The sequence below is a fragment of the Saccopteryx leptura genome, chromosome 3 (genome assembly GCF_036850995.1).
Source record: "Saccopteryx leptura isolate mSacLep1 chromosome 3, mSacLep1_pri_phased_curated, whole genome shotgun sequence".
Taxonomy (NCBI): domain Eukaryota; kingdom Metazoa; phylum Chordata; class Mammalia; order Chiroptera; family Emballonuridae; genus Saccopteryx; species Saccopteryx leptura.
The window spans coordinates 277,792,338-277,816,812 of NC_089505.1; the positions used below are offsets into that span (position 1 = coordinate 277,792,338).

Consider the following 24,475-nt stretch of genomic DNA (forward strand, 5'->3'; position numbering starts at 1 on the left):
CACTCGCCTTTGCGACCCTTCCTCCCCCCACACACACTTCAGACACCAGTCCCAAGCTCAGGTTATCTGTGCTTTTGACCAATCAGCTCTGGATCAGAGGTTCCAAAGACTCAATCCTTGGGTTCTGTTAATTAGCTAAACCAGCTCACAGAACTCAGGGACATATTTAATGCTTACCAGTTTATTAAGGGGTGTGAACATCCACATGGAAGAGATGCATAGGACAGAGTATGTGTGGAGGGGCACAGAGCCTCCGTGCCCCCTCCAGCGCACACCACTCCCAGACATCCACACGTGCACTAACCCAGAAGCTCTCCAAACCGGTGCTATCGGAATGGAGGCATCCTCACGTAGGCATGATCCATCAATAACTCCATATTTAGTACCTCTGCTTTCTTCAGGGAATGGGGTGAGGCTAAAAATCCCAAGCTTCTAATCATGGTTTGGTCTCCCAGTGACCAGCCCTCACCCTGGAGCCATCCTGGGGCTCACCTTGAGTTGCTTCATTAGAACAGAAGACAAGTCTCACCCAGGAGATGACAGAGGTTTCAGGAGTGCTGTGTCAAGAACTGGGGCAAAAAAACAAATATTAGGACAAATGATGCTCCTGGTGCTCTTATCACTTAAGGAATCATAAGGGTTTCAGGAGCGTTGTGCCAAGAACTGGGGGCATAGACCAGTATATATATTTTCTATTATGTCACAGTCATGTAGACAAGTGACATTTTAATTCTGTGGACCTTTGGCTAATTGTTTATATTCTGAATGGTCCTAAACTGACAGATATGTTAAGGATAGACAGCCTCACGTACTAAGCGGCAAGGTTCAGTCTTACACACCAGCACTGGGTCAACAATGAGTTGGAAAATTGTTTTTATTTTTTAACAGGATATAGTAATCAAGTTTAACATATAATACTAGGAATTGAAAATGGCAGTGTAAGGTAACATTTTAGTGCAGTGAGAGTGTTTGATCAGTGAGAAAATAAGATTTAGATGAAAACTAATATATCACTTTCATAGTAACATTCATATTATGTTAATAGCAGCTTTTGCAAGACAGAACATTTTATAAGCATAATCAAATTGCTTAAAAAGTGGACAGTAAATTTTCCTGTGAATATGATGATTTAACATTTTAATTGGGCATACTTTAAATTTTAAGTATTTCCAGGTCTGAGGCTGTCACTGGTGATTATTGTAATAAGTACGTTTATTAAGTGTGCTGTCTGATAAAATGTTTCCTACTTTAATTAAAATGTTCTCACTTTGAAGGGAGCTAACATTCTGTTAACGGATAATGGTCATGTGAAATTGGGTAAGTAAATTACAATTTTGTCACTTACACAAATTTATTCCAAAACTAATATATGCATATCTTCCTCTGGACTAGGTTTCTCCTCCCCTAGCAGCATCTTTGTGTTTTCAGGGGGAAATACGGAGCCTTTGTGGGGCATACATAGCCTCTCTGTGTCTGTTTCCTCTGCCCTTCACATATAACAGATTCGTTGTAAAGATATAGTGAAATAATATCCTTTGGAAATTCTTTCACCTCTAACCCCAGGAATGTGTTTTCTAGAAAGAAATCTTTACAAAATTGCCTTTTAACCAAAAACTAAGGTAAATAAACAAAAGCCAAAAAAAAAATCAATGTTGCCAGAAAGCCTGCATTCTTTACATGAGCTTTTAAAATAAAATACAGTATTACTTATATAAGAATGTAATTTAGATGCCTTAACTTTTTTTAATTGAATGTACTGGGGTGACATTGGTTAATAAAATTATATAGGTTTCAGGTGTATAATTCATATATCATCTGTATATTATATTGTGTGTTCATAGCTATTTTCACTTATTTTGTAACATTTGATTGTCAAGTTATGATTAAAACAATTCAAAACCCTAACTATTTAAAAATTTAAGACAGGAAACATACAAAGTCATTGTAAATAAAGTCATGCCTGTTAGATATTAAATAAACTTTTTAATGACAAATAAAGTTATTTTGAACTATATATTGCTATAAGAAATAATTCAAGAATGTTTTTGTTTTAAAAGTGAATAAGACTATATCCTACTATAGGACTAATCAGATTTAAATGTGTATATCTAATTAACAATAAAATTTTCCTGAGCCACCTACCTCTAAACATGGAAAAGGTAGTTATCTATTTATGACTTAGTAAACAGTATCAGCAACTTAATATTTTGTTAATATTGTATGCCTACCCTCAGCAACTTAATATTTTGTTAATATTGTATGCCTACCCAAAGATGTTCTATATATAATGTTCCTTAGTTGATAAGGATTTAGAAATCATAAATAACTAGAAAATGTTAGAATTCAACATATCTTAAAAATAGAAACAAATCACACATAAAAATAAGTTTCCGGGTAATGATTGGTATTGGTAGTAGGATGCATTGCTAAGGTAAGATTTTGGGAATGTTCTGTTTGAATATCATTTCAAGTTAGGTAGATTTACCAATAGATTTGTTGGTTTATTTAATGTCACTCCTTATGGGAGTGACAGGAAGTGAATAAGAATAGTTTATACTTTAGGTTTCGTACAGTGATATTCCTTGAATTTTAGATCTTGGGAATTTGAATTTATATTATTAAGTCTGGCAGGTTAGAGTCTCTCAGCTGTCTCTTTCTCATCAAAATTATTTGATCTTGACTTTTGTGATCATTTGATTCATGTGGAAATATGTGGGCATCTATTTGGCTATGATATTACACTGACTCTGTGATGTTTTAATGCTAGTTCATTACAGTTAAAATTTTTAATGTGATGTTTGAGAATATCTTCTATTTTTGTAAAATCAGTTTAATGAAAATTTAAGATAGTTTAATGAAAATAGTAATTAAAGAGTCTTCTCATGTTGCCTTAAATACTACTTCCTGTCAGTTTTCTTTTCTAAATGTTTCTTGTTTCTTTAATAGCTGATTTTGGAGTATCTGCACAGATAACAGCTACAATTGCCAAACGGAAGTCTTTCATTGGAACACCATATTGGTAATTGTATTTTAATTGATCATTTAACTTTTTGTTTTTCTTTCATTATTGAATATAGCATTTATAAAAAATAGACTGAATAATCAAAAACTTTAGGATGAAAACATTAAGAAGGTCATCAGCAGGTTAAGTAATTTAGGCATGTATACTTGTGGCTCAGTTACATAGCCAAGGGAATATTGTACCATGTTCATCTTCATTAGGTGGAAAAGACTTTAAAGATTAGTGTTTTTAAAGAACCTTTTCTGGCTCTGTTTACTTCTACACATCATGTATTTTCACGATGTTTTTATATCTCTTTCTTCACCCCCATTTCAAGTCCATATTTTGCCAGGTTTTCAACATTACATTACTCACAGTGCCTCTTCGCTCAAGGCCTTTTCACATGTCTCGCTTGCACACAGGATCAAATATATATTTTTGGTGCTGGAGCTTTCCACAGTTTGACCTCTGTCTCATTAATCTTAAATGTTACTAGTTGCTTTCACAGTCATATTTGTCTGCTAGGTATTCTGTAACCATTCTATAAAAATTATTCATAATTCAGTAAATGTTTTTGACCGCTTAGTATGTGCTAGATATGCAGTTAGTCACTGTGAACATAGTAATGGACAAGTGTAGAGCTCTTTTTGTTCACAACATTACTTTGAAGTGAAGTGACAGCGCACTGGAATTCTTAATATTCCTTCAGCTTAAGTGCCAAGCACTCCCCTGATGCCCTCCCAGCCGGCCTCATCAGCAGGGGATGGCACTAATCTGGGTGACTCGTTTTCATATTTAGGAGATGATAGATACCATGTTTTGTATTGATTTGTCTTTTTATCAAATGGATATATGTTTTAAAAGTTTAAATAGTGCTAAAGGGCTTATAAAAACTCATCTAGTAGTTAGTGTATTCTGCCATCTCTAGTATTATGTTATTGTTTATACACTGTTATGATAGGTGAAGATTTTAGCTGTTTTCATTCATCACTCAGTCTTTTTATCCTTGCAATATACTGCTAAGTGAATTGATATACTATTATTATATTTGCTATCTTGAAATTTCTTTCTATAAGAACAATTTATTCATTTTTAATTTGCATAGTTGTTTTTTAATCCTTGGCTAAGCCTTCTATACCTTTGTACATTTTACAGCTCTGTCACATGCCTCTATACAATTTTCCACATCTTAAAGCCTATCAAGTTATTTATTGGTCCTGATTTTTGTTTTAATTCGTCGTTTTCTGTCTTTTGTTTTCTTATAATCCTTTTTGGAGGCCTCTTCCTTCCTATTTCAGTCTGAACTGTTTATGATCTAGGTCTTTTTGCCTAGCTTCTCCCTGGGAATCTGTCATCTTCAGCTTAGGAATTCACTTCCTGAGCTCTAACTCTCCCTCTTTCATGAATTACTACCTCATACACATTTTGGTAACTTACCAAGACATTTGAGGAGTAAAACTTTTGAGACTCATAATTTGGGTGAATATGGAATTCTAGATTGGCATTTTTGAAGTATTGCTCTAGAGCAGTGGTGGTCAACCTGGTCCCTACCGCCCACTAGTGGGTGTTCCAGCTTTCATGGTGGGCGGTAGCAGAGCAACCGAAGTATAAATAAAAAGATAGATTTAACTATAGTAAGTTGTTTTATAAAGATATATTCTGCCAAACTTAGCGAGAATCCGACATAAAGTACTTGGTAAGTAATTATTATTATATATTTTAACTTGCTGTAACTCTGCTTTATAAATTTTATAAAGTAAAGTTACTGCCCTACTTTATAAATCACCATTACTGTGGAATCGGTGGGTGGTTAGGAAATTTTACTAAGAGATACAAAAGTGGGCAGTAGGTATAAAAAGGTTGACTACCCCTGCTCTAGAGTCTCTTTTTCTCTGATGCTGATAGAAGTTTGATGCCATGATGCTGCATGAGTTGGAATCAAATCCCTCCTCCTAGAATCATTTCAAGTGGTTTGATATGCCATAATGTTGTCCATTAGAATGTTTTGGGGATTTTGTTGTTTTTACCTTTATTTGTTGTACTTGGCATTTGTACTGTCAATCGAGATTCGCATCTTTCAGTTCTGTAAAATAGTCTTGTATTATTTCTTCTGTAATTTCTTTGTAATAATTGTTCCTGTTCTCTCTCTCTGGATCTCATTAGGTATACTTGGGTCACTTGGATTAATCCATCATTTTTTTTCTGCTTCCTGTAAGATTTTCTCAGCTTTTTTTAGTCTCATGCTTTCATGATGGAGGCTTCCCTCAGGTTACTCATAATCCTTATCTTCTGGTTCACATCAAAGAGCAAAACACTAAAAACTGACTCATAGCTCTGTGTACATAAGAGGCACCATGTAAACTTGGTGTTTCCTGAGAACTGAGCAAGTGAAGAAAGCTGGGACTCACTGTTTTAGACATAGACTTCTACTGCCCCCAACCCCTGTGCTCCTTTGTGTCTGGTTTCTCTGAGTCTGGAGCCTCTCTTAATTTCTCTTGGTCTTTATCCAGTTGGGATGGGGAAGGAGCTATTGTTGAGCCCTAAGGGACGAGAGAAGGAATCTGGGGGAAACTGTTCCTTATTTAGACTTGTCACTTTCTAACACACAATCGTAGCCCCAACCTCCACCCTACTTATATAAGTTTGTGACCCTAGTTTGTTAGCCTTTCTGGGATTCTTAGGGCCTAAAGAACTAGCTAGCTATAATGTAGCCATCAATAAAGTAGTAACTGACATGCTTTAATGTTCACTTTTCTTATAATAACTTAAATATTCATTGAGCTACTTTAAGATTAACAAGATTTTAAGGCCAAGCATTTGAAAATTAGTAGGTCTTTTATTTTATTTTTTCCCCATAACTTCACTGACTTACTTGATTTTCCTGAAATCATACCAGGAAGACAGGTACATGTATGTAAGACTGCTAATTTAAATTGCTCTTTTGATATGTAAATCACATTTTCAAAACTGTTTAGAATTTGAATTTTAATATTTAAAAATTAATATAATTATTTAAAGCAGTCAAGTACAAATGTATACAAGTATAATTAGAATAAGACTATAAGTAATTTAAAAGAAATAAAAAATAATACTGAGTTTGAGCAACTTATAAACAAACACATTTTTTTTTTTTTTTTTTTTTTCCATTTTTTCTGAAGCTGGAAACGGGGAGAGACAGTCAGACAGACTCCCGCATGCGCCCGACCGGGATCCACCCGGCACGCCCACCAGGGGCGATGCTCTGCCCACCAGGGGGCGATGCTCTGCCCATCCTGGGCGTCGCCATGTTGCAACCAGAGCCACTCTAGCGCCTGAGGCAGAGGCCACAGAGCCATCCCCAGCGCCCGGGCTAACTTTTTTGCTCCAATGGAGCCTTGGCTGCGGGAGGGGAAGGGAGAGACAGAGAGGAAAGCGCGGCGGAGGGGTGGAGAAGCAAATGGGCGCTTCTCCTGTGTGCCCTGGCCGGGAATTGAACCCGGGTCCTCCGCACGCTAGGCCGACGCTCTACCGCTGAGCCAACCGGCCAGGGCAACAAACACATTTTTAAAAACCAGACACTCACGTTTAGAATTTCTTTACCATTATAATAAAACAGGAAAAAAATGCCAATTAAAATGTTTATGGTAAATATGCATTAAGTACTAAATGAAGATTTTTGGTGCCCGACGCTCTACCGCTGAGCCAACCGGCCAGGGCAACAAACACATTTTTAAAAACCAGACACTCACGTTTAGAATTTCTTTACCATTATAATAAAACAGGAAAAAAATGCCAATTAAAATGTTTATGGTAAATATGCATTAAGTACTAAATGAAGATTTTTGGTGCCCCAATAAATAGTTTTGGTCAAATGAAAACAGAGGCCAGGTTGTAGTTTTCGATTTAAGGGGATAGAGCTAAAAATTATAGAATATTTATTGCAAGATGTTATTTCCCTGGAATTCTGCTGTGCAGAGGAAGAGGGGTTGGGGTATGGACAAATTTGGGATATGTTGTTCTGACACAATTGTAAGTTTTTACAGACCTTTATAGTAAGTGGAATCATGAAGTAACACGTCACCAGTAGGGGCATGGGATGGAGGGTCTTCTGAGATGATGAGATTTTAGGAGAAATGGGCCTTTTAACTACTACATACTTATTTTTCAGATATCAAGGCCTAAGTAGATCTCAGCTTAGATAGCGACAGTTTCATATGCCTCTGGTAGAAATGTGGAGGAAATGTATACAATACAGAAGGTTTTCTTTTCTGAAATCTTTCCTTCAGGATGGCTCCAGAAGTCGCTGCCGTTGAGAGGAAAGGCGGGTACAATCAGCTCTGTGACCTCTGGGCAGTGGGAATCACGGCCATAGAACTTGCTGAGCTTCAGCCTCCGATGTTTGACTTGCACCCAATGAGGTCAGTGGGTCACAGTTGAAGAGTCCTATATTTTAATTCAGGGGTTCCCCGCCCCGGTATTATTTATAATCTCATGAACAAATAATATGCTTTGTCTTGCTTTACCTTATTTGGGAATAAGAGTAATAGAATTTACATTATACATTAATATGAAATCTTAAAATGCGGTGTAATGGCTTGTTGATTTTTCAGAGCATTGTTTCTAATGACAAAAAGCAACTTTCAGCCTCCTAAACTAAAGGATAAAATGAAATGGTGAGTATCTTTATGTTATTTACTTTTATAGTCATGAGGGAAAAAAATTGAAATTTAAAGTCTGATTTTTTTTTAATTCCTTAGGTCAAATAGTTTTCATCACTTTGTGAAAATGGCACTTACTAAAAATCCAAAAAAAAGACCTACAGCTGAAAAGTTATTACAGGTATTACTTTTGCCCTCTGTATCTTTTTTGAAAAGATAAAATGTCATTCATTCTGATTTCTAATAAGTGTCCTGTACTGTATTGTGTTACTTTTATAGCACCCGTTTGTCACACAACCTTTGACGCGGTCCTTGGCAATTGAACTATTGGATAAAGTGAATAATCCTGATCATTCCACTTACCCTGATTTTGATGATGATGATCCTGAGGTAGTAGCTGTCTTTACTAACTAGTATATATAACATACATGTATATACATATGTGCATTTCCAAATCAATTTTAATAAAATGGGTTTAAATGAAAAACTGAGGAAACAACTACCTCTGACTTTGTCTCCCCTCGAAAAGTCAGGTGCTGGATTTTTTTTATTTGGCTATCGATAGCTATTGTCTAAAAATGGCTAAGGCAGAATCGCCTAAGCCACTTGTTGTTAAAGTGACTGTAGTTATTTTAAAGTGGTCATTGTAGATGAAGTTGCCGAATAAATTGTCTCCTATAAAAGAGAACACAAATGAAAAGGACATAAAAAAGATGTTAGAATATACTTAAAATCTTAGTTCAGTTTTCTTCTCAAAGAGAATCTTTATACAACTTCATGAATTATTAGTGGTTAGTAGGAAGTATAAGTGATTATTTTGGTGACTAAAACCATAATTGTCCACTATGGAAATGTTTAAAATGAGACTGTATTAGGTAGAAAATGAAATAACTGTAATGCTATAGGAGCACTGATATTAATGGAAGCCTGCTTCTGTTGTCTTTGAACAGGCATTTAGCATTCCTAGCTCAGCTGCTAACTTGTGGCATCTCAGATAAATTCACTGTATGTGACATCGCAGGGTTCTGCTATTGGGTCTGTGACTGGGGTGGCGAGCCTTCACTTGACTGGCTTTACGGGAGAAACTTAAAAGTGGTGTGAATTTCATTGATGAAACCGTAAGAGGGGTGGCTCCCAGTGGTCAGAAAATTGGCTGCAGATTATCTAAGAGAACTTTTATAAATTCACCATTGTTTGAGCTTGCCATCTTCATACAGCTGTGATTAAATAAGATATCTGCCCTTTGGTTAAAGGTCTGGAAAGGAGTTTGGAAACATAAAACTTTAAAAATTAACCTATATCGTTCGAAACCCTGGGCTTGCCTGGTCAAGGCACATATGAGAGTTGATGCTTCCAACTCCTCCACCCTGTCTCTCTCTCTCTCCCTCTCTCTCTCTCCTCTAAAATGAATAAATAAATAAATAATTTAAAAAAAAATTAACCTATATCAAACAATAAAATTTGCTCAATTAGAATTAAATTTAAAGAAATAAATAAAAATATAACCTATTTTTGACCTTATAATTACAGTAGGGAGAAAACTGGTTTTGTTTTGCTTAATTTTATTTTAAAACTTTGGTTTTATAAATTTTTCTACTGTAATATATAGGTAGTCCTCTGTTTACATGGTAGTTAGTGCAGGACTCTCATAATGACCATGTAAACTAAAACCCTGCCAAGTGGGGGAAATTATAATTATTTGTGACCTTAAGAAATGTTTGTCAAAACATTAAAAATTCTCTGTCAGCTTTAAGTGTATAGGGATGTGGAAAGAACAGTAAAACTCATACAACTTTATGACAGAACAAGTATCATTTCTGTGCCTTGTTGAAGAGCGTATTCCTTTCTGAGTTTGATGGCCTTCCAACATTTTACCCTTTATGTTTTCAATGCATGAAATAGCTCAGTGTCCCTGTAATAGGGAATAGTCTGCCAGTGCCACTTCTTCTGGCGTATCTTCATCCTTTTTATCACAACTACTCTCTTCGTGCAGCTAAGTTCCTCTGGCTGTCCTCTTGAACAGAGGCCATGTCACATTCTCACAGTCAGCTGTTTTCTTTTGTAATTTCATTTATGTTTGATTCAAATTCCATTTCCAACATTATTCAGGATTATCACTTTTTATTTCTTTGCAACACTTTTATCTTTGCTGGCTGTTTCCTGCTCTGAGTTATCAATTTTTGTACAAATGTCCCAGGTGTATTATCACTGGGAGACAAGGACACAGCACATGTTCACACTTTTCTGTTTGTGCATGAACTGAGTAACATGTTCAGTGACCGGTCACAGACAGATTTTGAAAGAAGTGATGTGATTTAACAGTGAGAAGTCCTCCCCACCCCATCCATCCCCTGGAGTAAGTCTGATAGTGGCAATAAGTGTAGAAAGATTTTAAAAGTAAAAGGAAAGAAAATAGAGGGCTGCTTCTACCAGAAAACACGTAAAGGGAGGACATTGTGTTTACTAAGAGGACTATAAATCATCAGCGTATTTAGCGTTATTTCGTTTATCTCGTCCTTTTTGAAGTAAGAAGTTGACGCAGTTTTTTTATTACAGTTTTTCTCCTCTGCAACAGGAAAAGCTAGCTGCAGCTTTTGAACAGCTGTTACATTGTTGAAATACTGAATTTTGAATATTTATATTCAACTCCGAGAACATTTATTGGGAACCTGCTGTGGGTAAAATATAGTATATGCTTAATCTTGAGAAGCTCCTAGTTCAGGGCCTAAGGAGTTCTAGTTTGTGGGGGGAAAATATTGGCAAAATTGTTGCATTTCATTCTCATTTTTACATAATATAAAATATTTATTTCATAGTTGAGTAATTTTGTAGACCAGACTGTGACTTGATTGTTGAACGCCACGTCGTTGATTTTGTTCTGTCCTAGCCTCTGGTTGCCGTGCCGCATCGAATTCCCTCAACAAGTAGGAATGTTAGAGAAGAAAAAACACGCTCAGAGATAAACTGTAAGTATATACTACACACAGTTCATAATTTAACATTGACAACTAAGATTTCTTTGTCTTTGTTTCTGTTTAAGAAATATTTGTTGAGGACCTACCATATGTCAGTACCTACTCTTTGTCACCATTTTAGTTAATAGCATATAAGAGTAAAAGCAGATATAAAAATCTGCTACTCAACTATATAAATAAATTGTATAAAATGTTAGAATTTAAATACTACTAGAATTTAAATACAAAAAAATAGAGCAAAATAAAAGATCAGAAATATTGATCCAGGGCTGGAGAGGTTCAATTTTAAGTAAGTTTGTGAAAGAAGATCTCACTGAGAATGCACCATTTGAGCCAAGACGTAAAGAATGCAAGGGAGGTGGATGTCTAGGAAAGGAGAATCTCAGGCAGAGGGCACGGTCATGGCAGAATCCCTCGGTCATGGCAGAATCCCTCAGGTAAGACTGTGCTTGAAAGTTAACAGTGGAGAAGCAGGGGGTGTGGAGTGGAGGGAGGGAGGGAGAGGAAGAGGAAGTGAGGTCAGCAGGGGGCGTGGAGTGGAAGAAAACTCAGGCAGGGATATATAGCTACTATAAGAATTTCAGATTATTCTCTGAAAGAAATAGGGAGATAATTGAAGACTTTAACGTAGGTTTGACATAATAATATCACTCACTTTTGCAAAAAGTCCTCCCCATTTTATTGAGAGCCCTTCTGTGGGGCCAGGCTGGAGGCAAGGGCCTAGTTCAGAGGCCGCTGCTGCAGTCCTAACTAGAAGCTGGTGGCTTGCACCAGGCATTAGAACCGAAATGTGCATAGCGGACAAGTTGTTGATATATTTTGAAGATACAGCCAAGATAATTTTTTGAAGGATTGTCTGTAGATTTTAAGAGAATGAATTGAAAGGATAAATATGAATTTTTTTGGATTGAGCGTTTAGAAAGTTGGAGGACAAATAAGATTTCAAATTGTAAATTTTGTTACACTATTTTTGCTTTATTTCTTCCAAGTAGTTCTTTTCACTAAGCCCTTGTAAATGCAGAGTGTAATTAAGGTAGTAAGAAGTTTATTTTCCTTGTTCCTGAGGACTTTTTGGTGATGGGTAGGGAGTAGACTTATGTGTTATTGTTTGGGAAGAGGAACAAAATTCCTAGAATAGGCAGGAAAGAGGAAATCAAGGCAGTGCATCTTAAACTCTGTGTAGGCAGGTCACCTAGAGAGTGGGCTAAAATGCAGCTTCCGGTTCACAGGTCTGGGTGAGCCTGAGGTTCTTTTGTCTGACAGGCTCCCAGGCTGTGGGGGTGCTTGTGGTGCCAGGGCCACGCTTTGGTCATCAGGAAGAGAGTGCTGTCTGCAAACCAGCTTACCATCTGAGTTATCTGAGAACCTTTAAAAATGGATTCTTAGGCCTCACTTTTCCGCAGATCCCGATTAAAGACTTGGGTCAGCTGAGGATGCTACACCTTTTAAATAACTGTCCATCTAATTATCGTGGACTACCAAGTTACGGGCACACTGAGACAACATTCATTCATATGAGGTGCAGTACCGTCAGCTTAGCAATGACAGACTGCCAACAGAAATCCACTGTTCCTTAACTTCTTTCCTTCTAGGAAGCATTAATGCCCTATGACAGAATGCTAATTTAGTGCAGTCAGGCTTGTGCTAACACTTCTCTGTGAGCTGAAGATTTATCCTTTGGGATCTGAAATCTAGAGTGACCCTAGGAAATTAGGTGATGTGGAAACTTAAGATAACTATGCTTAAGAAACTATTTTAAATTTTTGGCTAGGTTGGTAATGATAATATACTGCTCACAAAAATTAGGGGATTTTTTTATCGCTTCATATTCATTTTGAAATATCCCCTAATGTGAGCAGTGGTAATACATTTTATACTTGAATTAAGATGAATCCATTTCTTTATGTTAAAAGGTAAGTGAGGTAAGTAGGGGCAGGCACTAGTCCCATCTAATAAAAACGAAAAAGCAATGCAGAGATGACTAGATTGGCCTGTAAGATGGAGTTGTGCACTGAGTTAACAGTGGGTCCCAGCTCCCTCAGCCTCCAGCCAGGTCTCTCACAAACACCCCTCTGTGTCAGAGACAGCCTTGCACACTGTGTGGCCTATAGCTGGAAGTGTGTCGTGAGCCTTGTTTGAAGTCTTGTGCTGGTACTATCTGGGAATGCTCTTAAAAGGCAGAGACTCTTGCAAGAAAACACAGCGCGTTGTGCACAAAGGCCAAGATTGGGATTTGTACTTTGCCAATGATTATTTTGTGTGACCACAGAAAATTACCCTAAAGTTCCTCTGAAGCTACATTATTTAAATTTGCTAATTTACCCCAAAAGTACTTTTTCTGAAAATGGTAACCTTAGTACATGAGTATTTCCCATTTTTTAAAATACAAAAAGTATTTTTTTTATTGATCTTAGAGAGAGACAGAGAGAGAGAGAGGAAAGGAAAAAGAGAGAGAGAGGAACATCAGTTTGTTGTTCCGCTTATTTTTGCATTTATTGGTTGATTTTTGTATGTGCCCTGACCAGGGATCAAACCCACGATCTTGGTATGTCAGGATGATACTCTAACCAGCTGAGCTACCCAGCCAGGGCTCTTTGTCATTTCTTTAATAATACAAAAGGTGATTGGAGATGTCTTTGTAGTTGATTCAGAAGACTTTGTTTTGGGTTACTGTTGGCAAGTATAGACAAGAGCCATTCAGTAGACCTCTATCAAGGTGATGTATATATTAGTTATAATACCTTACTAAAGGTTATTTTGTAATCTTTGATGTGTGATCATATGTGAACAGGTATGAAGAACCCATTATTGATGAGCCTACGTATCTTTAAGGGTCAAAATTTGATATCTAGTCCATAATTGCTATGGAAAAGGCCTATTATTAACAGATTAAGCTCCATCCCACCTTAAGTGAGAAGCAGGGAGGCAGAGAGACAGACTCCCACATGCACCCCAACCAGGATCCACCCAGCAAGCCCCCTATAGGGTGATGCTCTGCCCATCTGGGGTGGTGCTCTGTTGCTTAGCAACTGAGCTCTTTTAGCACCTGAGGCAAGGCCATAGAGCCATCTTCAGTGCCTGGGGCCAACTTGCTCTAACCAAGCTATGGCTTTGGGAAGGGAAGAGAGAGATTGAGAGAGAAAGGAGAGGAAGAGGGGTAGAGAAGCAGATGACCACTTCTCCTGTGTGCCCTGACCAGGAAAAGAATCTGGGACATGCACACGCTGGGCCAACGCTCTACCACTGAGCCAACTGTCCAAGGCAAGATTAAACTTTTAACAGTTTAGATTTATTTGGACATTTTCTAATAGCTTCTTTATTTAAATCTTTAAATTGTTACTAATGTATGGATGTAGTAAAATTAAATGTGTTTTGCCATGGAGTAAAATAACTTTTAAAATTATTATATGATTAAGAATTTGGAAACAAAACAAAAAGAATATAGAAACAGATCATGGCTTTACTTTTTTTTTTTTTTTTAAGTTGGCCAAGTAAAATTTGATCCACCCTTAAGAAAGGAGACAGAGCCACATCATGAACTTGTAAGTAGTGTAATTCTGAATGTTAACACTGAAAAGAAATGTTTTAATTAGTCTTTATGATATATTGGAACTGACTTTAAAAGCTAGTTATTAGTATTTTTAAAGCATTTGGGGAAGTGAAAAGGTAAGTGTTCCTGAAATTCAGAATAAATAAATCTGTGTTGCTGAGATTGAATATTTTCAAAATTACTTAGGAGAAACTTACTAGTTTTACCCTCTAATTATATGTTTTTGATGCTGGCCCTTTAATTTTATTTTTATTTTTCAGTTTTGAACAGCTTTTTATGTCTGTATTTATTAGAATAAATGCCAGTTTCAAACCAAAATGTTGGATCAGTATAAGCTCATCTCACTAAATTTATGGACAGTCTTTTAAGAGTGTAAGCCAGTTTTTTTAAACATCAGAGTAGCATCACATCTACTTGGAGTACTAAAAAGCAGGAGAGACTGGGCAGACATAGTAGATCAAGTTTGTCATTCAGTTAAGGCTTGCAAACATCATGACCTTTCTGTTCATGATGCTTTTTTGTTAATGTTTTATACTCTTTTCCAGATATATGATAATATATTTGATGTAGTCTTAGAAGCAAAATGCTTTGCAAATATTTGAGATGTTAATAATCTATGGAAGAATGAAACATGAGTCTTAAAAAACAAATAGAATTAATCCTAACCGTTACTTTACCAGAGCTCCAGATGATGTTACTTTTTTTCTATTTAATAATGAGAAGAAAGTAACTGTTAATAAATACTGAGGGTTGAATTGGGAGCTTTGTTCTTAAATTTAATGCTTATTTTAAGCCACTTGACTAAATGCATACAGAGAGGGTCTTTAGCCTTTCACTTTTGGAGTTACTCTAATTCAGTATACCAGCATGAAGGAAAGGAATGTTAAAATTCTTAAAATGATCATATTAAAAAACTGAAGCCTGACATTTATGTAAAGGATGGAGAAAGTTAAGAAGAAAGAAGAGTTATAATGTTTATAAATGCTAATCATATTTTGTTAAGACAGTTTATCTGCTCTTCCTCTTTTTAAGTTGGCATTGCATGTGTTTAAATCTTGTACTAATTTAGTAATAACTGCATTGTAGAGCAAATTTGTTGCTTTTTTAGAAGCTCCTTAATATGATTTGGCTTTGCATTTGCCTTAACAAAATTATGTTAGTAAGACATACTTTACTTAGAAATTTCCCTTTGTGAATTTGTGGCATTTAGTCTAAGTGTAAATAACTTGGGTTTTTTGGTCTCTGCTAAACAGCCCGACAGTGATGGTTTTTTGGACAGTTCAGAAGAAATATACTACACTGCAAGATCTAATCTGGTATTTCTCACCTTCTGATTTTCTTTGTCAGCATTGTTTTAGTCTTAACTGTTCATTTTATTTTTTTAAATCAAACATTTTGTCCAATTTTAATGAGTCAATTTAAGCTTTGTTTTATAAGTTCCTGCTATATAGCAAACTTCCATATATTAAGGATTATAGTATTTTTTCCATGACAAGTTAAATAAATATACCTATTCAAATATATTGTAGTGTTATATAAAAAATTAAAATGTTTTTCTTTCTTATGCATAATTTCCTGACTCAAATACTTTTTTTAATTTACATTTCCCTATAAAAATATCCAGTTTTAAGGTGACTTGTTTTAATGAACTAGGAACCATCTCTCTCTCTATATATATATAAACATCCATTCATACATATAAAACTATTTATATATATTGCATATATAGTATATATGTCATTTTAAGAAATAATTTATCCCTAATAAAGAAATCAGTTTCAGATGAAATTTTAGCTTGGTAGTATTGTATAAAATCCAGTCTTCTCAGGCCAGATTTTAGATTATAAAGCCTCCTTGAAGGTATCAATATTAATATTGTCTTACCATTAGTTAAGAAAAGATGACAAATTAACCCTAGTGAATATTAAATTAATAATACTTTTAACAGTTGCTATTAAAAAATAGTTCTTTCTGCTTCTGTAGCTGGCTGGGGCCCCAGGTTATTCCTAGATTGTACTTTTCTGCCTTTTCGGTGGACTTTCCCTTATCTTTCCTTCCTCTCTGCTTCAGTAATACACCTGCTTCAGTTGGGTTAATGTGGCTTGTTTGGCTTCTGGGAGGAGCTTAGACTGATTTCAGTATTGTGTAGGAACTATGTAGATTCTTTAGGAAGAACATAGATATATATACCTCCTATGTTTCAAGGGAATTAATGTGGGAACAGTCATTGGCACAGACCACAGTTTTCAGAACTGGCAGTCAAAGAGTAGAAATTATGAAATTATAATACTACTACCGGAATTGTGGGATTCACTCAAAAGAGGGAGATTGAAATAATCAAAGAGGAAACAAAAGGTGAAACCATGGGATTTCATGGTTAGTTATGAAATCTGGTCTGAATAAAGAAAGAGTGTAGATAACTGGTTACTATAAAGGGTGATGCCTATGATTTGCCATCAGAGTTGAATCAACATTGGAGGTAGGGGAGAAGCAGTTGAAAAGCTAGAAGAGTCTGGATGCACTGTCACAGAAGAAAGAAAGGAACATCATATGGCCCAGAGAGGCCAGAAAGTATGAGGATTGAGATCCGTCCGAGGAAGCAAGTAAGGACTAATGTCTGAAGAAAACACTATCAGTGATTTCTGGGTTGGTAATTTCTCCAGAATTAGACATAAGTAGACTAGAATGGCAGTCAGTGAAATTTGTTGTGGAAATAAAAGATTACAAAATCGAAGTTTGAGTTAATATTCTCCAGAAAAGACAATTAACAGCATCAGAAACTTCAGAGCTACAGTATTCTTTTCTGTACCTGTGTGGAACTAACCTAGTAACTTGATAAATGATCGTGTTTCTAATCCCTAGAACTATCCCCCTCAAATAATCAGGAATTTCTTTTGCTAGAAGGAGCAGTTTGATAAGGTCTTGTGACAGAGGAGAGCTTTAGGGACAGATAACTTGTGGTAGAAGAGGGATGAAGGAAATATTTGTAAGATTCTGTCATTTTATAAAAACAACCTTAAAAAGTTTATTTCTGGCCCTGGCCGGTTGGCTCAGTGGTAGAGCGTTGGCCTGGAGTGCGGAAGTCCCGGGTTCGATTCCCGGCCAGGGCACACAGGAGAAGCGCCCATCTGCTTCTCCACCCCTCCCCCTCTCCTTCCTCTCTCTCTCTCTCTTCCCCTCCCGCAGCGAGGCTCCATTGGAGCAAAGATGGCCTGTGCGCTGGGGATGGCTCCTTGGCCTCTGCCCCAGGCGCTAGAGTGACTCTGGTCACAACAGAGCGACTCCCCGGAGGGGCAGGGGCAGAGCCCCCTGGTGGGCGTGCCAGGTGGATCCCGGTCGGGCGCATGCGGGAGTCTGTCTGACTGTCTCTCTCCGTTTCCATCTTCAGAAAAATACAAAAAAAAAAAAAAAAAAAAAAAAAAAAAGTTTATTTCTAATGATAATAAAAGCTAACACCTATCTAGAAAAATTTATATACCAGGCATTATTCTAAACACTTGACTAATTTATGTTTTACAAATGTGAGAATTTAAGGTACAAAGAGGCTAAAATTGGTCTTACCGCCCAGCTGAATCGTAACAGCTGAATTTGACCCAAGCAACCTGGCTCAGTAATTCACAGCTAAACCACTATACTGTATTGCCTCTACCCAACATGTTAATATTTTGTTTTCCACTACTTTTTCTCTCTTTTAGTCAACATATATGCTAATAATTTTTAATGTGATAAAATATACATAAAACTTACCATTGTAACCATTTTTAAGTGTACCGTCCAGTGACATTAAGTACATTTGTATTGTTGTGCAATCGTGACCACTCTCAGTCTCCAGACTATACCTCCTTACCCATTAAACAATAACTCTCAGTCCCCCTTTCCTCCAGGCCCTGGCAACCACCATGCTATTTTCTGTCTTTATGAATTTTTCTGTACTCTAGTTACCTCATGTAATTGGAATCATACAATTTTTTTGTGTGTGACTGGCTCTCTTTACATAGCATAATGTCATAACAACGTCAGGATTCATCCATGTCGTAGAATTTGTCAGAATTTTGTGTTAAAGACTGAATAATATTTTATTGTATGTATAGACTACATTTTGTTTATCCATTAATCCATCAATAGACACGAGTTGCTTTCATCTTTTGTCTATTGTGAACAACGCTGCTATGAATATGGATGTACAAACGTCTGTCAAGTCTCTACTTTCAGTTCTTTTAGGTCTTATAACTAGAATGGGAACTGCTGTGTCATATGATGATTCTGTGTTTAATATTTGGGGAACAGCCATACTGTTTTCCATAGCAGCTGCATCATCTTACAGTTCCCACCAGCAATGCACAAGGATCCCAGTTTCTCTGCGTCCCCATCAACACTTGTTATTTTTTGACCAGGGAAGAGGAGATGTTTTTTGTTTTGTTTTTATTTGGTTGTTTGTTTAATAGCCATCCTAATGATTATGACCTGTCTTTAGTTATTTCAGTCCCCTAATTTCATCAGTCCTAAAACCTTTTCACTGAACAAGATTTTATCTCTTACAAATACTTGTGGCTGGACACTAGAACCCAGATAAACAGTCCTAAGTCTTTTAGGACCGAGCAAAAACATTTACCCCTTGCAACCTAAAAGTTTTAAAAGATGCCCAAGTTAAAAACAAAAGCAAAACACCCATTATAATGTGATAGTTAGTAACAGTTTTGCCCATAACCATAAATGTGTTTATCAATCTATCTTTATATTAAAAGATAATATTACACATCGGGCCCTTGCCAGTGGCTCAGTGGTAGAGCGTTGGCCCTGTGTGTGGAAGTCCTGGATGCAATTCCCAGTCAGGGCACATAGGAGAAGCACCCATCTGCTTCTCTACCCCTCTCCCTCTCACTACTCTCTCTCTCTCTCTCTCTCTTTCCTTCCCTACTGCACCCAAGGCTCAATTAGAGTGAGTTGGCCCTGAGTGCTGAGGATGGCTCCATGGCCTCTGCCTCAGGTGCTGGAATGGCTCCAGTTGCAACTGAGCAGTGCCCCAGATGAACAGAGCATCGCCCCCTAGTGGGCTTGCCAGGGAGATCCCAATTGGATCCCTGTCAGGGTGCATGCAGGAGTCTCTCTCTCTGGACCCCCTCCTCCCACTTAAAAAAAAAAAGATATTACAAGATCTGTTCAGCTGATGCTAATTTTTAAAATTTGCCTAGTTTTACTGTATATTTTGGCCCATATACCAATGAAAAACATAAACCTAATTGTATGTAAACAACTGTGTTAATTGCTGTCAAGGAGTATGAATAGTAACATAATTATTACTCTGAAGAAATTGAACAGAACACTTGAGAGAATAAGAATAAAATATTTAAGTTAGAATTAAAAACATGTAAGGAAGATACATCTAATTATTATCAGTAACTAGAACAAAAGTACTTTAAAATTATTATTGAATTAGGTCAAAATTGAATAAAGTCTATAAATAAAGTTAAATTTTATAAAAGAAATAATAAATGCCAGCTTTACTTTACATCTGTTAAACTGTAATTTGTTAGAAAATGTGTGTTGTGTGGTCACATTTTTTAGTGTAATATTGAAAACAGTTTCTAAAGAGAACTCATTTCATAATTGAGCAATGATAGGACATTTTCTGTAATGTCAAGCCTAACCTTGGATACTCATTTCCAAGCTTGCCGTACAAAAGTCATATTAGTCTTCTTTTATTAGTAAGAATGCTGCTTGATCAGCTAATGTTCTGATTCCACTTGCTTTTCTGACATTTTAAGAAAAAAAATCTTTTTTAATTATCTAGGGTTCAATCCCTTTTTACTTCTGTAAATTATTTACTGCATTAAAAGGTACCTAACGATTTTATTTGTACTATAAGTTTCTCATATTTTGATGAGAAAAAAAAAATTTTTTCTCCTGTTCTTTTTTCTTGGTTAAAATATATCGGTAAAGTATCTTTTCTTTTGTGTTTCTGCAGCCAGCTGTATCAGTTCTATTAACTTCCTGCTGTTTTGTCACCAGCTATAGAATTGTTATCTTCTGAAGGGGGTAAAAAAAATAATAGTAAGATCATCTTGATCATATATTTTCTTTTTCTAGTGTTCCGCATTTCATCCTTTATTCTTTTTCAGTACCATGCTTTCTTAGAGCCTGTGACCTAGGTTTAGAAAGACTCCCCTTTTCATTAAAACGAACCACTGAGGTTGGGAGTCTGTGACTCAGATGGATATTTTAATTTAGCTAGGGTGACCATCTTAGAGTTTTGTTTTAAGTGTTTGGATTGAATCTGTGCTAGGCTTTGCATGTTTTCAGTCCATTTGTTACTTATTCGACTTGACTGCATTAAGTATTGTCATTCACTAATAAGTTGATGCCTGATTTATGCAACTAATTTTTTATGTCTATCTTGACATGTTCCGAAGTATTCTTACTTAGCTTATTTTTACTATCATGTACTGTATGTTTTGAGTGCTTTTTCCAAGTATAATTTTGGTAGCATTTTCTATTACAGAGTAGCTTCCAAGTCCTTTTAGAAAGGGTTTTAGATCAGTTTTTCTTAGATTGCCCTTTGCCCACATCTCACATTTCTTTCCTTTTTATTTCTTTTCATTTTTCTTGTTTGATTTACCGTCTGAATTTCTGTCATGTAATAAAAGGTGTGTGGCAAATCAAAGTTGAATTAAATGAGTTTAGATACTTATTAGAAGGACTTAGTCTAGTTCTTACTGGATGACATGCCCAACACATTGTTTATGTTCCATGGTTGCTAAAACATAACGTAACTTGATTTACAGAGAAGGAATTAATAGAGAATAAGCCCCTTTCCATTTTAGATCTCCTGGTAGGGCTTCATACCTGGCACATTTATCATCAGACTTGGATCTGTTTAGAGCAGGGGTCCCCAAACTACGGCCCGCGGGCCGCATGTGGCCCCCTGAAGCCATTTATCCGGCCCCTGCCGCACTTCTGGAAGAAGCACCTCTTTCATTGGTGGTCATTGAGAGGAGCACATTGACCATCTCATTAGCCAAAAGCAAACCCATAGTTCCCATTGAAATACTGGTCAGTTTGTTGATTTAAATTTACTTGTTCTTTATTTTAAATATTGTATTTGTTCCCGTTTTGTTTTTTTACTTTAAAATAAGATATGTGCAGTGTGCATAGGGATTTGTTCATAGTTTTTTTTTATAGTCTGGCCCTCCAACGGTCTGAGGGACAGTGAACTGGCCCCCTGTGTAAAAAGTTTGGGAACCCCTGGTCTAGAGCTTCTCCCCAGCCTGAATGTTATTCTGCATATGAACCTGTACTCAGTTTTCTATTAAAATATTTTGTTAATATTTTTAGGCTCTTCTCTTACCTTCTTAACTATACTGATGATCTCAAGTTGACTTTTTTTTAAATTGTTATCAGCCTGGTAATTGTCACATCTATGTTTAAGGAACATAAGCTGTGGCCAGTCTGCTCAACTAGAGTACATGGTTTTGGAAGCTGTCAATTGATTAAAGGTTTAAGAGATTATTGGCTAAAGAGGTTACTGATCTGGTAGAGGGCCCAGTTATCTACAATTGAAGAAAACAACTTGAATTTGGAGATAACATTTCTTTTTACTAAATATTAAAGTTTCCGTATAAAGTATGATCATTTAAATTATTCAGCATAATCGTGTGACAGTCTTAGGATAACAATGATTTTATCCTGTTAAGATAGTATCATTATAAGAAAAGTAGGTATCCTTTTTTATTAGAATTTCATGTGATCCCATTGTGACACTTGGATAATCTCTTGTTTATGGTGTATTATCTTTTTTTCTCACTTTTACGAACATTAATATGCGTGGATGAACACAAATATTGAAGAAGACAAAATCTGAGCCTTATGTAAACCAGGATTTTTATTTTTATCAGATACTTTTTGATAGGTTTTGTAATATTTGAATGTTAAAGCACTTTTCACTTAAATGTAATGTATTCCTAAGAATCTTCTTATTTCTAGGCTTAGAAATGTGATATAGAATTATTTTCATGTATTTCAACAAGGCTGCAGTGTTAGTTATCTGTAGGAAAGTAAATGGCATTTGAACAAGCATTTATTTAGGGCCTAGTTATTATGCGCCAAGTAGTAGGCAGACTGTGGGCTACAGGGAAGAAAGGTGGATTTAACCATTTCCCCTTGCTTGAGGAGCTCACAGCCTGGCAGCTATTTTTAAAGACTTGTAAATAAATTAATGGAAATGCGAAGTCAATACTGGGAGAAGGCTGTGTGTTAAATGCTGGGGAGACTTGGAGAAGGCTGCAGCCCTCTTTCTGGACAGTGTTGGAGGGTGACCTTTGTGTTAAGTCACAATCATGCATCTGACAACTTGTAAAATAAGAAAGCACTCAAAATATAGTGAAAATAAAATTCATTTGAAATGTTAAATGTTCCCCCTTATTGTTAAAATAGTGCTTGAAATACAGTGGCTTTAAGAAGGGGGAGCAAAGGAAGCTGTACTTCCTTCCCTTGGTATTCGAAAGCAGTTTTTTTGGTCTCAAGAAGGTGTTTGAGTCTAGCACATACATACTGTTCGTCCCTTAAATTTCAATTCTTAACTCTGTACTGTGCAACATTTAGTGGGAGTGTTTAAATAGTTAAGGAACTGCCTTAATATTGAAGTTATGCTATGAACTATGTATCCATTTTACCAATGAAGGTCAAAAGCTCCCACCACCTTGCTACTTATACTTAACTCTTTAAAAATATATTAAAAGTCCTGACATACAATTTTTATAATCCTTTGCAAGTCCATATATATAAATTACTTTAAAAGAGCACCCTAGTTTCTTTTAAAAATTATTGTTACCTTCATAAAGCAGTAGTAGAGCCCTGGCCGGTTGGCTCAGTGGTAGAGCGTCAGCCTGGCGTGCGGAAGTCCTGGGTTCGAATCCCGGCCAGAGCACACAGGAGAGGTGCCCATCTGCTTCTCCACCCCCCCCCCTCCTTCCTCTCTGTCTCTCTCTTCCCCTCCCGCAGCCGAGGCTCCATTGGAGCAAAGATGGCCTGGGCGCTGGGGATGGCTCCTTGGCCTCTGCCCCAGGCGCTAGAGTGGCTCTGGTCGCGACAGAGCAACGCCCTAGATGGGCAGAGCATTGCCCCCTGGTGGGCATGCCGGGTGGATCCCGGTCAGGAGCATGCGGGAGTCTGTCTGATTGCTTCCCCGTTTCCAGCTTCAGAAAAATACAAAAACAAACAAACAAATAAAGCAGTAGTAGAAATGAATGACTATACATAATATTGCATCTCTAACATACAAAGACAGACCAAGACTTTTGTTGCTTGTTCTCTTCTGTAATCATTTTTGCTTGATATTGCTTTTAAATAACTTTATTTGAGCTTTTTTCTTTCTAAAAGCTGACTTTACAAATATTAATTACAATAAATAACCTTAAAGTGAGACGTGCAAATATTATTTAAATGAGGTCCCAGAAAAATACTGAATTATCTTTTATTGTTGGAAGTCCTGCCACACCTTCTTTTTAAGAACATATAGCAATACAGATTTATTTGAAGTCTGAGGTTTATCTTTTGAAACTAATGTATATTAGTGTATTATGATTTGTGATATTTTACTATTTTACTAAATGTTTTATTTCATACTATTAGGATCTGCAACTAGAATACGGACAAGGACACCAAAGTAGTTACTTTTTGGGTGCAAACAAGTAAGTAAAGTTTTTAAAAATTTTAATTTAAATTCAGGAATAATTAATTTGTCTTAAAATATTATATTTTAATAATAGTAGATAATTACAGTAGTAAAAAGACTCTGGTAGATATATTTTATAATATACTTTTAACTAATTTTCACTACCTTTCTAATTATTTAATCAATAATTGTTATAATGAAGACAATCACCAAAAATTTTTTATATTAAGCTACTTTGTAATCTTGTTAGAGAAAACTAAGTATATTCCAACTGAAGATAAATATATGTTTGAGCAATTCATTTATTTTATTTGTAAAGTTGATGTGTTTATTCCTTAACAAAACTTACTTTGGTTCTCTCAGATGTGTTGGTCTCTGAAAACAGCTGGAAATAGTCACACTGTTTAGAGACCTTTTTTTTTTTTCCTTTTTCCAAGTAAGAGGAGGAGAGATAGAGACAGGCTCCCGCATGCGCCCTGACCAGGATCTACCTGGCAATCCCCTTCTGGGGCTGATGATGTGCTCTGCAGTGTGGCCAGGCTGCCAAGCGAACTATTTTTAGCTCCTAAGGCGGAGACTGTATGGACCCATCCTCAGTGCTGGGGCCAATGCTCAATCAAGCCATGGTTATGGGAGGGGAAG

The 24,475-nt window shown here is 36.4% G+C and overlaps 1 protein-coding gene and 1 non-coding gene across 6 annotated transcripts in view; both read left to right on the plus strand.

Moving 5' to 3' along the window:
* Nucleotides 1-24,475, plus strand: part of MAP4K3 (mitogen-activated protein kinase kinase kinase kinase 3) — a 150,338-nt gene that overhangs the window by 86,668 nt on the left and 39,195 nt on the right. For 3 of the 5 annotated variants that reach the window (XR_010750438.1, XM_066378433.1, XM_066378432.1), the window contains exons 7-16: nucleotides 1,275-1,317; nucleotides 2,947-3,019; nucleotides 7,267-7,398; nucleotides 7,591-7,653; nucleotides 7,738-7,819; nucleotides 7,918-8,028; nucleotides 10,526-10,604; nucleotides 14,097-14,155; nucleotides 15,417-15,479; nucleotides 23,791-23,849. Coding sequence is in view for 4 of the 5 variants with exons in the window: in XM_066378433.1 (XP_066234530.1) it covers nucleotides 1,275-1,317; nucleotides 2,947-3,019; nucleotides 7,267-7,398; nucleotides 7,591-7,653; nucleotides 7,738-7,819; nucleotides 7,918-8,028; nucleotides 10,526-10,604; nucleotides 14,097-14,155; nucleotides 15,417-15,479; nucleotides 23,791-23,849 (764 nt within the window). In the remaining variant the exon portion in view is untranslated. The remainder of the gene's footprint in view (nucleotides 1-1,274; nucleotides 1,318-2,946; nucleotides 3,020-7,266; nucleotides 7,399-7,590; nucleotides 7,654-7,737; nucleotides 7,820-7,917; nucleotides 8,029-10,525; nucleotides 10,605-14,096; nucleotides 14,156-15,416; nucleotides 15,480-23,790; nucleotides 23,850-24,475) is intronic. The other 2 variants (XM_066378435.1, XM_066378434.1) reach the window with 1 other exon arrangement.
* TRNAS-GGA (transfer RNA serine (anticodon GGA)) lies at nucleotides 17,198-17,273 on the plus strand. Its single transcript has one exon. It is a non-coding gene; the product is annotated as a tRNA-Ser (tRNA).